Raw genomic sequence first — 17,876 nt, forward strand, 5'->3', positions numbered from 1 at the left:
GCAGAGTGACCAATTGCCTGAGAGGACGGTCTTTTGTCCGGTGCACTTATCAACTTCCGCTTCTCCTTCGAAAGTGTGTTCTTGTCCAATAAAAGCTCTACTCTAATTCGTCTTGTAATTTCCTCTAACTGCACGGAATTCAAGTTGTTCGCACCACAGAAACACAATGGCAGACATGTTGACGTTACGACTCGTGATGTAGAGGATGGACTGACGATGCCAGAGGACCAGATTGAAGACGAGGGGTACAGAGGGGTGGATGTTGCTGAGGTTGTAAGTTGAGACGAAAGTGGTGCTGTGTATGATGTAGATGATGGTGCGAATGATGCCGATGACGATGACAATAAATATGGAAGGGATGAGGATGTTGCTGCTAATACTACAGATGTAGAGGAGAATGGAAGAGTTGATGATGGAGAATATGAAGAAGATGAAACTGTAGAAGAATAATATGAAGTCAACAATGACTGTGAAGAGGTTGGTGATGGTGCGACAGCTGTATTTGAGGACTGTTCAGAAGATGACCATGAAGAAGGGGGAGGTGAATGATGTTGGTAATGATAATGTTGTTGCTGTTGTTGATGATGATGATGATGATGGCGTGACGCTCATTTCTGAAAGTACAAAAGAGATTAGGTAAAACATGACCGTCATTTCTGTAGCTAGCAATATAACAGCGTTCTCAATAATGTTAATGTATGTAAGCAATTGAATCTGGACAAGACAGCCAATGATGAATGTTAAAAAGCAACACAAATTATCCGCGAAAAGTAGGGTTATGTGATTTAATGATAATTTACCATTTGATGATACATAATACATGTGGTTGTTATTCATTGTCAAATGTTCGCGAAAAGGTCAGTGGCAAAACAGACGCGGATACATTCGACATTCTCTGTTGATTCTACTGAGTTTGAATAAACGCCTTGGTTCCGAGTTTTTCAAGTCTTTTCTACTTATCAAAGAACCATATTTCTGTTTAACTTTATAAAGGATTAGAACGTTAATCGACTAAAACTGTGGTACTCGAAATACTCCTACTATGTCGAAAACGTTTCATGTTCCGTGTGGGCTACCGCACATGCATAGGTAAGTGTGTAATTTGTACTTCATGTCAGATAAGTTCCTTACCAACACAGTTGAGTGTGATGCTTGTCCAACTCCCGCTGTCCTGACAATGAACGTTCTCTGAGCCGCTTGCAGTCACGTAGCCATCAACGCATACATACACTGCGGTGCTTCCGCTCAGCGTCGAGTTATATGTTACGTTCATGTGGTTCTGAGTAGGCGGGCTGCCGCAGTCAACTGTAATAATATTAATAATAACAATAACGACATTTGGACTCGACAAATGCAATACCCTTCATTTGAAATGTATCAAGGTATGAAATTATGGATTGGTGAAGGTACAAGGGAGTGGAGTTATTGAGCATTTTGTGGAAGATCAGGCCCACACCTATCAGGCCTACACCTAGTTCGAGACAGCTCCAGGATGTCCAGATCCACGACAAACATCGGGCCGAGTATTTACTCACGTTAAAGAAGATCTGTAGCTCAGAGCTAAATACTCGAAACAAGATCAAAGCCACCAATACTCTTGCTTTGCCAGACTTTTTCAGACAGACAGACAGACATATTTATTCAGTAATGTGGGCCTAACGGCCTATAATTCAATTGAAACTTACAATATTTTGCAATGCCACGTGATAGTTTCATATATAATGTTTAAACAGATGTTTAAAAAACAGAGCAACTGATTTAATAACATTAAAATCTTTGGAGTGTAATACATTTATCATGCTTTGTTCACATTGGGGCATGGCATTCAGCTGTGGCAAGTACTTTTTCCGAATTTCATTATATTTTGTACATTGCACAAAAACATGGTATTCATCTTCAATCGCTCCAAGATTACAATTTTTACAGATACAACTAATTTTCCCACTGTCTTTATTTCTCCTGTAAGTAACAATTCTAAAATTATGTAGGGATATTCTAAATTTACAAACTGCTCTTAGAAGAGACTTATCATTCAGTTGTAAAATATAACATTCAGACTCCAGAACTGCTTTTAAGCTTACAGTAGTTCGTTACATAATGCGAGTTACAAATAGAATCATGCCAAGTTTGTTTGTATATGTCAATCAATCTTTCTCTAAACTTCACTATAAACACATTTGCATCACCAACATTTTGTAATATCAACACAAATGAGAAACCTGTTCTAAACAGGACTGTTCTAATGTTGGACACCCAATTACAAGTAATACATAACATTGATATGGGTAACGATTTACATTCATTTGCAACAACTTAATCCAATACTTAATACATCGTATTTGAGTTAATATAAATATATCATACCTACCAGTTTCACCAAGTATGGCCTTATTGGATGCAAACTTTCCCACCCTTAAATATCGTTTAAAATAGGTAGTTTGCACTTGCTCTATTTCATGATGATAATTATTGCCCCAAATTTCACTTGCGTATAATAAAACAGGAGAAATTTTCGTATCAAATATTTGGCAGGCTGTAGTAAATGAGATAAAGCTATTCTTCCTAAATTAATGGAATACAGAGAACATTGCTTTAGTTGCCTGTGCAGCAGGAGTCTTACAAGCGTTTGACCATAAGAGCCTTAAGGAGAATATTAACCCTAAGTACTTATAGTAAGTAACACTTTTTAGCTGTTTATCACCAAAGTACCATTTCTCATTTCTTCGCAGTATACCACCGTTTCTAAAAACTGTTATATTTGTCTTTTCTGTATTCACCTCAAGACTACAAAAACCATCTAGTACATTCAGTTGTCTTTGTAAACCTGCTACTGTAAATGAAAACATTGTAACATCATCTGCAAACAATAGCATCATTATGTATTCAATAGTTTGGCTTATAAATATTCCATGATCACATTTGTTATACATATCAGTTACAAGTTCATTTATAAAGAATATGAATAGCACAGGGCTTAAGACACAACCTTGGCGAACACCACATGAAGTTTCAAAGTGTTGTGTGATGCCCTCTTCAGATTTTATACAAGCTTTAACTGATGAATACATACTCTTCAATATTGTATACATTTTGCAATGACAACCTTTCGTAGCTAAAATATATGTAGCATTTTTTTCCTATTCATGTAATCAAACGCTTTTTTATAATCGACGAATGCCACGTAAAATCTACCCCCCCTTCTTACATAGATATTTGCTGCACAACGACTGTAGGATAAAAATATTGTCTACCGTAGAATAATCCGGACGGAAACCTACTTGAGACTCTGAAATCAAAATATTAACATCCAACCAAATTCTTATTCGTTTTTCTAAAACAGACGTAAACACTTTACCAATAACATTTAACAACGATATTCCTCTGTAATTATTCGGATTTGATCTGTTTCCAGACTTAAACAAAGGGACAATCATTCCAATGTTCCACACTTCGGGAAAGTGACCTGTATCTAATATCTTATTATACAATAATTGTAAGTATTTAACAACAGTTATAGTGTCAGCTAACTTAAGAAATTCTGGTGGAATGCCATCTTCGCCAGGAGCCTTGTTTCGTTTCAGCATACCAATACTATCTATAATTTCTTTTTCTGTGATTTGACCTGATAAGAGTTCATCACTAAAAGGCAAATTGTTACAATGTTCACAGGAATGAGAATGTACGAATTCGGATACGGTTTCATCAAAAACAGTCTTTTCACTGCCTGGTTCAGGGCTGAGTAGTGATGTAAAATATGACAACCAGATATCTGGAGAAATACCACTTTGTACATTCTTACCACATATCAGGGAATTCAAAGTCTTCCAGAAGGATTTACAATCCCCATACCTTGCTGCAATGCTTATGTCATCTGCAATTTTCTTATCGTAATAATCTTTTTTAAGTTGGCAGCACCTTTTAAAATCACACTTTACTGATAGGTATTTCTTTAAATTTGACTGACACTTAAATTTACGATAGGTAGATAATGCTTTTTGCTTAGCGCTTTTCAGGATACGACAATCTTGATCAAACCACGGTGGTTGTTCCCTTTGTCTATTTGAGCTTGGGTTAAACAGTAACCTAGTTGGGGAACAATTTATCAGAATATCGCCCAGTTTTCTAGCAGCCAAGTTAACATCGAGTAATGTAACGAAATCTTCAAATATGCTTGACTCGATGGTATGGGTAAGACAGTTGTTATATTCTGCGATGAAGGCATCAGGGAGTCTGTATCTAGGTACACTGGGTAGAACAGGAGAATCTGTACACGCAGAAACATCAGAACCTAGACCTAAAAATAGATTACATAAAACGACAACAATTGGCATATGGTCCGATTCTGTATGCTCTGGTATTTGGAAGTCTTGCAAGTAGAGGAACATCTCACTTGACACAGTACAATAGTCCACAACACTTGTACCCATATTGGGAATGTATGTATACAAATGAGAGGCAGTTGGGTTACAACGACCATTTACAATGTGTTTACCAAACGATTTACATAGTTCGAGCAACCATCTGCCATATTTATTTGTAACATCATCTTCTGAGTTTCGAGGTTGGTCAAAAATGTCCGTGTTATATGTGTCACCAACTGGAAGGTATTCAGGATTATCGTCAGTAATAAGTCAGGATCTGACCCAGTTCTCGCATTAAGGTCACCGCATAAAACAAAGTTACTGGAATCCCCATAATCATACTTAATATGTAACAGTTTGTTTTGTAGACGTTCAATACCATTGTCTTCAGATTTGTCGTACTCAGGAGACTTTTCAGGATGAATGTATGTGAACACAAGAAATAAGTTTTCAACAGTCTGGGTAACCTGGTGGTTAACTACCTTCAATACAATGATATTATCCCAGTGTGCATTTATTCTTTTTAGAGTATTTTCAATGCCTCGTCGAATCATCGCACATATACCACCAGACGGTCTGCCTCTAGTGTACTGACGCTTTGCGTTACAATAGTGAAATAAAACCCAGTTAAATGCGCCCTCTAGTGCAGTTGAACTTTCAGTGCACATGGTTTCAAGAAAACATAAAATATCGAACATTGAAATGTTATAAAGTCTGGCCAATGTATTTTAGACAACAAACCACACACATTCCAAGTACATATGGATATGTTGTCGGCATCATAAACGCGCTTTGGTCTTTGTGGGTTCACAACGGGACCGCGGCCACTGTCCTATGTAGTGAAGACGTGCACATCCTGGTCAGGAGAGGAGGGAGGAGATCTTACAACTCTTTCAGCACCCTGCCCGTCCCTTCTGTAATTATCTGAAGGTCTTTTGTTGGTCTATTTGAAGCAGCAACTCACTCTCTTCCTCGAAAATGAACATTTTTCCATCAATTATAAGTTTGTCGTAACTCATGAAAGAAATATTGTTTTCTTCTCTGGCTGTCTTCATGACGGGAATAGACAAGACCTTAACCATCTCACTCTCTCGGTATAGTCGTCAGTCACTCGGTGCTCTCTACTCCCCTCTAAACATTCCCTAGCAGATTTAAGAAAGATTGTTTTGTCCTTATAGCTGGCAAATTTCACAATTATAGGGCGGGTGCCGGTCCTTGAAGGTAGGCGATGAGCTCTTTCTATTGGCATGTCCTCAGCCTGCGTTATGTTAAGTTTGTCTTTAATAAACGTTCTCACTCTGGATTGACTTTCATCCCAAGTTTCACCCTTTGAGTCAGGAAGCCCATGGAACAAAAGATTATTTCGCCTGGATTGCGCCTCAATTTTGTCCGTTTTGACTTCTAGAAACGCAATCCTTTTCTTGAGTTTACTATTTTCCTCTTTTAAAGCTGATATTTTGTCATCATATTCGCTGGTAAACACATGGAGTTTATTGCTAAGGGAGGTAATTTGATCCTGTATGGCTTTCAGCGTTAAAGCGAGATCAGCCATGACCGACGGATTTGAGTCGCTTTCGTTTGTCAAACACTGTCCACTGACATTCTTAGTTGAGAGTCGCGTCTGTACTTTATCAGGTGGAGGGGGGTAACGAGGCCCTGGGTTCAATTCTATGTCGCCCGATAGTACTAGCAGACTAAATGACAACAACACAATGCGCAGTCCTATCCCTATGCCGCCAGTGAGTCGTATAACGGGGGGCACACAATTGCCAGTCTTGACTCGTGGACAAAATGTACCGATTTTAAGTCTCCAAACTTCAATTGAGACACCCATGTTTAAGTATAACATGCACAAAACACTTATAAGCAGTTGTAACCGGTCGTATTGTCTCAATAACTCACTTTAAAGACATTTGGAGCGTTTTTTGGTCTCTGTTGTTGTGAGTGACTTCTGCCCTTGATGGTCACGTGATACCTTTTCTTTTCCTTTGGAGTAGTTGATACCTTTTCTATTCCTTTGGAGTAGTTGATTGGACAAAACAAGACATCCGGAGTCTTGACCGCCTGACCAGAAGGGTCATGTCTGATAACAGAGCCCACCACCCTCGTTCCTCTCTCAATCGTTTATATGTGACCATCAATTCGGGAGAGAGAGAGAGAGAGAGAGAGAGAGAGAGAGAGAGAGAGAGAGAGAGAGAGACTTGTGGGTTTAGCCAAGCTAAAAGCAATGACATTGTTCGTGAAATTGAAGTTGTACCCATTGAAACAAATGTGAGTGACAAGCTGCAGATAAAACATGGCAAATATGCGGACCTCACGCAGATGTCACGTTTGCAACCCAAGTGTCCATGTTGACCGACTCCCCATGGTTCTTGGCGCCTTAGGTTTGGTCCAGCTCATGACTGACATTGTGAGAATACCGGGGTTTGCTGAAGACTGCTGCGTCAAGGCGTTTCTCATCCTCCGAAATGGTCTTTCTTTGCTCGACTACACGGCACTGTCTGGGACCAGTATAGCGGGCAAGGGGCTTGAGCTGATGACGAGCTGATGATGAGCTTAACTAGCCTGATCTGCAGGGTCACTTGCTAGGAACATTTACCGGGATAGTTAACCATGTTCTTTTACAAATGAGGGTAGTCCAGGTTCAAATGTATCTGCAGTAGTAGTGCCCGCTGTCCCTCACTGCGGTGTTGCCGCTCAACGATGGGCTGGCAACAGTCAGTTGTATTAATGAATGTTTAACAAGATACACATCACAGATACGTACCTAAACATTCGACAAGCCATGCGGGAGAGTCCCACATACCGGAGGATCCGCAAGTAACGTTTGTAGTCTCGTTTGTCACGAGACATTGGTGATAGGCAATGCTGCCAAGGACAGTCTGATTGTAGCTTAGCCTGGCACCAACAACGTCGTCAGGAGGACCGCAGTCAACTGAATAAAAACAAAATCCGCATTACAATATTATACAGCGTATGTCGTAAATGTAACGATATTAGATGAAGTCATTTGAAATCCTTCAAATGTCAACAGTGCTTCACGAATAAAGGTGTCATTTGTTGAATCGCAGAGAGGCAATATATTTAGATATATGACGATATAGCTATAGTAACATCAGTTACCACATAGATTCCATATACCCGAGCCATGTCCGGCACATGACACGTACAACTATCCCCAAGATTACGTACAGACATGCAAGACGCGAACCAACGACTACTTGCACGAAGCCCGCACAAACCCTAACTGTGCATCACGTCCAGCCAAATAGCACTTCAAATCTGGACTAGGCCTATTGTCCCATACCCGGTCATTAGATTTACTCCCATTAGTTAGACATTTCAATTGTCAGACACTGGACTAGGGATTAATTAGGGCAACACCTATATACAAATGGGAATGTCCCACTTGGATATTTCTCCACAGCAGTCTTCATCATTCATGCAGACCCATCAGCTATCTCTTGGTCTTCAGTCTGATCGCACGATGGCTTTTCATCTACACACGCTTTTCACCCCACTGAATGACTCTAACCTTACCAACAGTCACCTTCAGACGCCATGGCGATGTCGCCAGAAAAATAAGTGAGGTGAGGTGAAATTGGGTTTAACGTCGTGCTTGAGAATATTTCGCTCAAATGACGACGTGCATGCGTGTGTATGTGTATGTGCGGCTGCTTGTACTAGCCCAGACTTAAGCTGGTTTTATAGTGCTAGCTCACTGAGATACCATAAGGCAGTGAAGCATAAATACCCCACTCAGATACATTATACTGACTCCGAGCCGTCCAGTCCTTGTTGTACCCACTTATGCCGAGCGCCAGGCAGGGACCAACAAGTACGATATTTTAACGTCTTTTGGTATTACGCGGTTAGGGATCGAACCCGCGACCTTCCGCTCTCCCAAAAAAATAAGTACTCCATGGTAATAAAATATAAGACGTCTATGGCGACCTCCATGGAGATCATATATAAGTTGTCTATGGCGATCTCCATGGAGATCAGCCATGAGTACTCATTGTCGGTCAAAATAGGTACGCCATGGCGTAGTCTATGGTAACTTCCATGGAGATAAACCATAAGTAGTCAATGGCAACCTCCGTGGAGATCAACTATTGGGTAGTCTATGGCGAAATATATGGAGATCGAATATAAGTAGGCTGGCGATCTCCGTGGAGATCAAATATAAGTAGACTGGCGATCTCCATGAAGATCAGCTATAAGTAGACTTGCGACTTACATGGAGATCAAATATAAGTAGACTGGCAATCTCCATGGAGATAAACTATAAGTAGACTGTCGATCTCCATAAAGATCAGCTATAAGTAGACTATCAACCTCCATGGAGATCAAATATAAGTAGTCTATGGCGACCTCCATGGAGATCAACTATACGTAGACTGGCGATCGCCATGAGGATCAGCTATAAGTAGACTATGGCAACCTCCATGGAGATTAACTTTAAATAGTCTATGTCGACCTCAATGGAAATCAACCATAAGTAGACTATGGGGCCTCCATGGAGATCAACTATAAGTTGTCTATGGCGATCTCCATGGAGATCAACTATAAGTTATCTATGGCGATCTCCATGGAGATCAACTATATCTGATAATAACCTTAACGGCCCCGCACAGGAACTTACCTTTACAAATGAGCGTTGCGTTATCCCAGTTTCCAGTCCCCAGACATGAGAAGTTGCCGGCACCGCTGTCTCGGACGTATCCCGCGGCACAGACGTAGGTAGCGACGGCGGAAAAGTAGGTGGAGGTGTATGTGACCTTCATTCCCGGGGGCTGGGACGGCATGCCGCAGTTCACTGCCATTCGAAACATTCAGAGTCAGCTCGAGTTAAAAATGTATAATTAAATAGACACTTGAATAGAAGCTACAAACCCTTTCCACATCCATAAGGATTCTCTGCTACAAGCAGCGTAGATCGTGCATTTCTGACCATATCACGAGTATGTGTTTGTTTCAATTGCTTTTGTAAACAATAAGTCTGGACCAGACAATCCAGTGATTGTCACCATGTGAAACGATGACAGAGCATGTATTTTTAATCACTTCGCGAAAAGGTGAGCATATCCTGCCCCACCATTATATCCCCGTGTATAGCCCACGTTTCATTGTTCCGTGTTTCTCAATGAGATATAACTACCAGTCTAACCTCATTCCTTGACTCGCGCCATCATTCATGACGTCACTCACATTGTCTAAGAACCCGTGAAGGTACGGGTTAGAATGTGCCTTCAGTAACCAATGCTTGTCGTAAGAGGCGACTAACGGGATCGGGTGGTCAGGCTCGCTGACTTGGTTTACATATGTCATCGGTTCCCAGTTGCACAGATCGATGCTCATGCTGTTCATCACTGGATTGCTGAGTGCGGCGTACAACTAAACTCACTCACTTACTACATAGTCTACATGGACGAGCTTAAACTGGAAAAAAAATAAAGTAAACGCTGCTACTATGAACCAAGGTATAGAAGCTGGACGCATCTTCGCACAATCGAATTTGCAAGGCAGATCTTCTGTTGGAATAAAGAAGACGTACTTCGGTGTGGCATTATACGGGACTCATATATCCGATGGCTTACCACACTCTAGTATTGAGTAGACCCATCTGGCGCCGTTTTCAGTAGGAATCGAGCACATCATGGACATGTTGTGACTGTAGGTCTCGCCACACAGGCCCAGGACGTGATTCTCAATGTCACATCCCTTGGGTAGTCGTATGGCTGAGTTTTGCTTTTTTTTCCAAAGGAAACATTCTGTGAAGTTGGATTCGTCCACGTCCAGCAGGACTCCGTGGTGGTCGAGGAGGTGGTATTCCGTCACGTACTCACTCGCCGTCGCTGAAACATAAAATAGGGATAGTGTGAAGTTACTATCATTCCCATATTATCAAAGCGTATTGCAAAACACATCCACAGAGGAAAACATGGACAGAAATTTGTCGCACTCCACAATTTACTACAATGCGATCTTAGCGTATAGTCTGAAAACAGTTTCTGTCTGAAAGCATGGGAGTTACGATAACATGACCTCTCTTTGTTCAACGACTCCCAAGGCCCCGTTACTTTCCTCGTAGCATTCCTACCTGTAACATTGACTTACGCTAATCGTAGCGTCACGAGAGCTTTGTGCAACGGTCTCCAAGGGCCTAGATTTTCGAAGCTCTCTTAGCGCTAAGATAGTCGTAACGTATGTTAATGTATGGCACTTACGACTATCTTAGCGCTAAGAGAGCTTCGAAAATCTAGGCCCGGGACCTTAAGATGTACGTACTTTACGCATGTATTCTTATCAGAGCTGTACCATCGGTAGCTTGCCAATGTAAGTTTTGAATAGTATTCCAGGTGTGACATAATGTTTGATGTCGGGGGCCGCTGAGGTAACTGACGTTTACTGCATAGTGGCGATAGCATGTCAAAATGTATGTCACTGAAAAGTCTTTGAACTCTCGGAAGTTCAGGAATCATATAAAACATGGTTATGATATAGACGTACACTCGAACAGAATATATTGGGCGGGAGTAGAACGCGGGCTTCGGCGTAATGAGCGAACGCTTTATTCCCAAGGCTAGTATTGGAATGTACAATCAGGGATGAGTACAAGTGTATTGAGTGGTTGGCATTGTTAAACATTTATCCCTCCACAGTCGGTTGTGTGCCCAGACCCCTCGGCAGGTCGTTAGCTGTCTGTTTGATCTGATTCTTCCTACAGGGTATTCACAGTTATTGAGGAGCAGTGAATGATGCAAACACAACGGTTATTTACTTGGTTTATTTACACCATTCGATGACTTCAAAGGATGTTTACTCAAGGACAACACTGGCCTGATAAACATCTTAAACTCAACTTCCATAAAAGGGACAGCAATGTAATGACAAGGGTAATATTTTGCATGTAAAAGTTCACAATCGTTTCACGTGGACCTTCTTAAACTGTTTTATAACATATTATATACATATGTAACTGTTTATAATATCGTTTATAAGGTTTTAAAAATCTTTAACAATCTATTCGAATTAGATCCTTGATATACTTTCAGAAGATCAACACGATATGTATGTTGAAAACATCACGTATTAAATTTGTTTTCGCAACTGACTCAGATAACATTTCTACCATGTTATATACATGAGAGAGAGAGATGGAGTGTGAGAGACGGAGTGAATGAGAGAAAGAGAGAGGGAGAGAGAGGGGTAGACAGAGAGAGAGGATGGGAGGGATGGAGATAGAGAAAGGGGGTTGGAGGGAAAGAGAGGGAGGGAGTGAGAGTGTGAGAGAGAGAGCGTGGGAGGGAGGGAGATAGAGAAAGGGTGGGGGAGTGAGAGTGTGAGAGACGGAGTGAGAGAGGGAGAGAGAGAGAAAGAGAGTGAGTTTCGTTTTACGCCACACTCAGCAATATTCCAGCTATATGGCGGCACACAGAGAGAGAGGAGGGGGTATCTAATGTGATGTTCGTGATAGCCCTTGCTTGGGTGTATGGGCGAACGAGTTCAGCGGCGTCCAGGGCAGTTAGAATGGTTCACACCCATAACCCCTACATGCCACTACCCCTACACTCCAGTACCCCTACAGCTAGTTAAAACAACACCTAGCATTTACCTGTCTGATATAATAGACTAATCCTAAAGAGGGATTAGTGCATGGAGCATAGATGAGATCAAGGGATGCATAAATGTGATTAGTCTTTTGTGGCAAGGAAATTAGTGGTCTCATGATGAAAACAAACCTCAACCCTGAGTAGAAGAAACATACAATTGGAAAAGTGTTGGTGCTGCGCCAACAAACAGAAAACGAGTGTACAGAGAGATCGACAACCGTCTGTGCAGACTCAAGGAACAGCTTCAGCGTGGACAGAAATCCCCCTCTTCAGTTTCTTGACGCCGTCGGCTACCTGCTCAAGCTTGGATAGACTGTAACACTGACACTTGAACACTTGTGATAATGTAATAATGTGGTCTTTCTCTCATCCTGATATGTTGATATGAAACACTTGTGATAATGTGATCTTTTGTTCATCCTTATATGATGATATGAAAACACTGAATGTAAATAGACTGAAAAACTTGACAATTGATCTCAATGATGTGGTACTTTGTGATAACACATGTATTAAAGTCACTTTTAAAATCTGTCTTGTGTCATGTTGTGCATCTTAAGTGGACCAGTCCACTGTATGGAATAGGTAACAGGCAGGAGATTAGTTATGCAACAGACCATAAACTATGTTGTTATAAGCTGTAGGGGTAGTGGCATGTAGGGGTAATGGGAGGTTACCGTTAGAATGGCAACAAAGAAGCATTGTTGACTGGATAGGGGTGGGGATTCGGGAAGGTGGGGGTGGTGAAGGCGAGGGGGGTGGAGCTAGTGAAGATACGTGTTATCACCTAGCAGGTCTCTATTGTCTATGTCACATAATCAATGACCCATTCATATTACTTTCACAGCTATTATTTCTACTATACCAAACGGATTTCTTCCGAGGTCAGTCAAGACTGAGTATTTTTTGTGCGCTTTTTTGTTCCATATTAGAAAGAATGAGCACAGAAATCTATATCTTGGAGGGGGTTACAATCGGAAATCCAATACTCGTGTAACTTACGACAACTGGGGATGTTGCAGAATTCAGATTGCAGGGGGCTGGCGTTGGTGTAGCACCATGGTCGCGTCATGGACGATATGAGGTTGCGGCAGTTCCCCATACTCACGGACCCTCCCGGGTACAACGCAGTCCTCTTGAAGGGGACACCCCCACTGTTCCAGCGTATGCAAGATTTACCATTTTCCGTTGTTCCGACATCTCCTTTGTATGTGGAACCATCCTGGTAACGGCGGCAGATCGAGTCTGTGTGGGGAGAAAAACCTGTTTCTACACACATTCCTTAGAAAAGATGGCACTTGCAAGGATGTAAGTTGATTCCCATTGTGATCTGTTTTTGTGGATGTTAAATCAAATGAGACTATGCCTGTAGAGGTTTATCACAGTGCTGTCCTATCTTACAGTTGCTTGGTTGGTTTGTTGATAAACGCCGCACCCAACAATATTCTAGCTATATTACCGCGGTCTGTTAATAATCGAGCTTGGACCAGACAATCAACAGCGTGGGCTTCGATCTACGCAATTGAGTCCTTCTTACAGGCCATATTAACAATTGCGCAGATTGTTTGTCAGCATTTCATACATTTGAACACGTTTTCCCAGTATTCCCAGGATCCACCTTTTCATCCATACATTACCCGTGAAGGTCCGGGTTAGAATATTGATCTTCAGTAACCCATGCTTGTCGTAAGAGGCGACTAACGGGATCGGGTGGTCAGGCTCGCTGACTTGGTTGACATGATGAAGGTACGGATTAACCATGGGAAGCTGGCAGTTAACTATATATACAGGTATACATTTATATATATACATTAATTTACTGTTCCGTCATGACGGCTGTTCCCGTTATCTGGTCGGCCACACATGTCGGGATGTAATGCATGTAAACTGAAAATGTAAAGGTCAACATAATTCTAAAACTTGTTAATACACACCGCAATGGACGATAGGGCATTCTTCCCAGTTTTTCGACAGGTCCACATAGCACCACGGTTTGTTTCTGCCGTTCGGGTTGCGGCAGTAGTTTGACGCTTCCGCCCAAGTCATATCTGGGAACTGATCCAGCTGGAGGGAGGAGTCTGTGGTCCAGGGCAGACATGGAAGACCGTTGATAGTCATGTTGACACTTCCCTTAAACTCAACTCCTTTGTCAGACTGTCGGCATTCCACACCCTCTGGTAGAGAAGGGTAACAGATGCTTTATGTCATACTACAGGTTAAGAGATGAATACAATTTTATACATGATTCATACAATATTATACATGATGCATACAATTTTATACATAATGCATACAATTTTATACATAATGCATACAATTTTATACATGATGCATACAATATTATACATGATGCATACAGAATTATACATGATGGATACAATATTATACATGATGCATACAATATAATACATGATGCATACAATATTATACATGATTCATACAATATTATACATGATGCATACAGTATTATATTGATTCATACAACATTATACATGATGCATACAATATTATACATGATGCATACAATATTATACATGATGCATACAGTATTATACATAATGCATACAATATTATACATGATTCATACAATATTATACATGATGAATAATAATAACAATGTGTTATATATAATAATGACTATTTGTAAAGCACTTCCACGCATGCTCAAGGCGCTTAATAATATATTATTACCCCAGAACTCAAATTGCCTGTGTGGCCCTAGAAGGTTAACTGTCACATGACTTCTCTTATTTACTGCATGGTGAACAGTGGCATTTCTGTGTTACGTTTGCTTCGTTGTGGGACGGGACTGAAGTGATTGTCCGCGACCAACGTTGCTCAACTTCAATTGATTTGTGACCTTGGCTCTATGCACAGGACCACACACCACCACAGAGTAGACTCTTCAATGGAGACAGCGGAACAATTCAACCAGCTTGCATTTGTTTGGGGAATTGGATTTTCATTAAAGGATACGTACAGGTAGGGCAAGGAACGGATTTGGGGATAATAAATTTCGGTACAGCTAGCGAAAGATAAGGTTTCTAAAAGTTATAGTACATGTTGATATGACTGATTTCTGGGCCATATATTTTGACAGTTGCGAGCTGATCAAGTTCAAAACTACATGTATGTACAGTCCGTTTGATATCATTTGAAACCGATGAATTGCTCACAAAATCTAATAATTGCAACAAAACCAAATTTTGTCACATGAAATCGACAGACCAACTCTGATGATTTGTCTCATAATTTTGGACATCCGAATAAAAAGTGGTTTAACAAACGATCATTATTTTGTTGACACTTTTCGTTATCTCTTACGAGAGGGGTAATGAACAAGCGTGTGTAGTGAAATTTCAACCTGGCTGTTCTACCAGCAAGTGTTCTACCACGAGTCCATATGATATCTCTGGTTATCCAGACCAATTAGTAAAACACACACACGCATACACGTGCACACGCATGCACACACACAAACACAAACAAAACATAAAAATACAAAACCTATACAAATTCAGACTTAACAGGGATACACCCTGGTAAGCCATCCTGTTACAGGTATCTGCACATCTTTGGAACTGATCCGCGCGCACATCCGCACGAACGTACACACGCAGTGTTGTGAGAAGAAGACTCACCGCCGGTGTATGGTCTTCCGAATACCTTGACCTCACACACGTCGCCAGTGAGTCCAGTGATGAACAGATCCAGATGGTCACCAACAGGAGCAGTGTTGCAAGGTATGGCCACAGTTATCTCCCCTGTCTGATGGACGTAGGAGGACCCGCTGGACACGCTACAGGTCTTGTTTAGGCCGTCTCGACTGATGACCATTGTGAGAGACGCAGCGCTAGTGTTAGCTGGAAATGCAGCAGGCTTAAATCCACAGTGAAATAATAAAACAATTACCGTTGATACATATACATCGGGACGGTCACAGAGCACCCCGTTTTGTAATTACTGCAGGCTACTCAGTTCACTTTGAATGGTCTTTATAAACTTCCGACAAACATTTTACACATACCTTGGGTTGTGATGGTCACCATTTTAATCTCGTATTTCCCACCAAGGTCAAACGCCAGATCGAGCGTAGTTCCGTTTACGGGTGAACACGTGCCGATGTCGTTGTCAGTCCACTCCAGTGCAGCTACTACTGTCGTTACATTAGGTTCAATCTTCTCCTTGTCTGAAAAACATTAATAATTACTGTCCTTGAATAAGGTCCCAAGAAAGGAGTTCATTTGTTCAAGGCAGATTAACCATAGGACGTAGTGTTACGACAGTCGCAAGCCGATGATGAGGTACGGATTAACCATAGGACGTAGTGTTACGACAGTCGCAAGCCGATGATGAGGTACGGATTAACCATAGGACGTAGTGTTACGACAGTCGCAAGCCGATGATGAGGTACGGATTAACCATAGGACCTAGTGTTACGACAGTCGCAAGTCAATGATAAGGAAGAGAGGAGTTCATTTGTTCAAGGCAGACGTCTCTTCAATGCTAGCGTTTATTCGTGGCAGACGTTTATTCAAGATACGGCTTAATGTTTGTCACAGAAAGGATATCGTTTCCGACTTTGAGACACTATTTTTTCCCTCAGAGAAGAAGCCGAGCTATTTGTAGGATATCCACTATATCAAACCAGTTGAGGCAAAATAAAACCCTGGCTTACTATTGTTTGCTTCACACACGCCCCTGTCGACCTGGACGCCAGCATTCTACCATTCAAGTCCATAACTAGTTTTGTTTGTTGCATAACGCCACATTCCATCAATATGGTGACAGCCTGTATATAATCGTATCTGGACCAGTCCAGTGACCAACATGCATGAGCATCGATCAACGCAAATGGGATACGATGACATCAACAAAATCAAAGTCCGTTAATCGCTATTTACGATGGGCACGGATTATTGGAGATCAATTCTAACCCGGTCCATAACGGATTTGCCGGGTGATGAGTAATCTTGTAAGGACCATCTGTATACATACAGTCAGTAGTCAGCAGCATTTCCAGATTTATCCGGATTGATGGATATCAGTGCTCATGATTAATCGTAACTGTGTTCTCCATACACAAGCAACCCTGCACATGGTGTAGTGGATACAGTATCCGAGAAGGCAACGAACGGTCCGTGGTTCGATACCCTGGACGCTTCATACCAAACCACTTTAAGAAATGGGACTTGTTGTTACCCTGCATTATGCCTCTGTATTAAGTGAATAACAGAATGACCTGACTGGTTAGTATACTCTGTGTGAATGGGGTATCCCTGCTATACTGTGGTTTGGTATCACAGTGCCAGAGCAAATTGATGGCATGAATCCGGACAAACGCACATACATGCATGGCTGTATCCATATGGTTGAAATTATCCTTAACGCGATGCTAAATCCCACCTCACCCCTAAAAATACACGAGGCCCTTCCGTTACGAGATGTCATCACAGGAAGTTCAGTCGCATACAAAACAAGTATAGCGTTGAAATGAATTTATAGAATGTGCTTTTGGGCCATTAACAAGCACACATACCACACACTGTGGCACAATCACTGGGTGAAAACACTTATAAGAAAATGGAATATCCCTTTTAAAACCCCTTTTTACTTTCGTGGATTCTCATCAGCACTAAATAACATCAACAATATTTCGTCATTCCGTTAAATTTACACGTTGCCAAACAAAGGAAGCTTCACGTCTTATGTTCTCTAAGGAACTGATTTGATCCTAGAAACAGAACTGTGTATGTGAGGACTCTCTATTTAGTTGCATAATGAATCCCAATTCATACACTTCGCTCTCTTGGAGACAGTTCGCCAGTGTGGAATTACTATAAATAATTTACACGGATAATGTTTAATGTATGACATTGTATATGGTTCTGCTTGGATG

The 17,876-nt window shown here is 41.3% G+C and overlaps 1 protein-coding gene across 1 annotated transcript in view; it reads right to left on the bottom strand.

Moving 5' to 3' along the window:
• Positions 1–293: 293 nt before the first annotated feature.
• Positions 294–17,876, bottom strand: part of LOC124286005 — a 68,331-nt gene continuing 50,748 nt past the window's right edge. Inside the window, exons 10-18 of the mRNA XM_046722321.1 lie at positions 16,005–16,166; positions 15,619–15,840; positions 13,912–14,151; positions 12,980–13,222; positions 9,962–10,219; positions 9,007–9,180; positions 7,129–7,296; positions 1,132–1,305; positions 294–614 (exon numbers count right to left, since the gene is read on the bottom strand). Of these exons, the coding sequence (XP_046578277.1) occupies positions 514–614; positions 1,132–1,305; positions 7,129–7,296; positions 9,007–9,180; positions 9,962–10,219; positions 12,980–13,222; positions 13,912–14,151; positions 15,619–15,840; positions 16,005–16,166 (1,742 nt within the window). The 3' untranslated portion in view covers positions 294–513. The remainder of the gene's footprint in view (positions 615–1,131; positions 1,306–7,128; positions 7,297–9,006; positions 9,181–9,961; positions 10,220–12,979; positions 13,223–13,911; positions 14,152–15,618; positions 15,841–16,004; positions 16,167–17,876) is intronic.

The sequence above is a fragment of the Haliotis rubra genome, unplaced genomic scaffold (genome assembly GCF_003918875.1).
Source record: "Haliotis rubra isolate DU_JTF1 unplaced genomic scaffold, ASM391887v1 Scf372, whole genome shotgun sequence".
In the NCBI taxonomy this organism is placed as follows: domain Eukaryota; kingdom Metazoa; phylum Mollusca; class Gastropoda; order Lepetellida; family Haliotidae; genus Haliotis; species Haliotis rubra.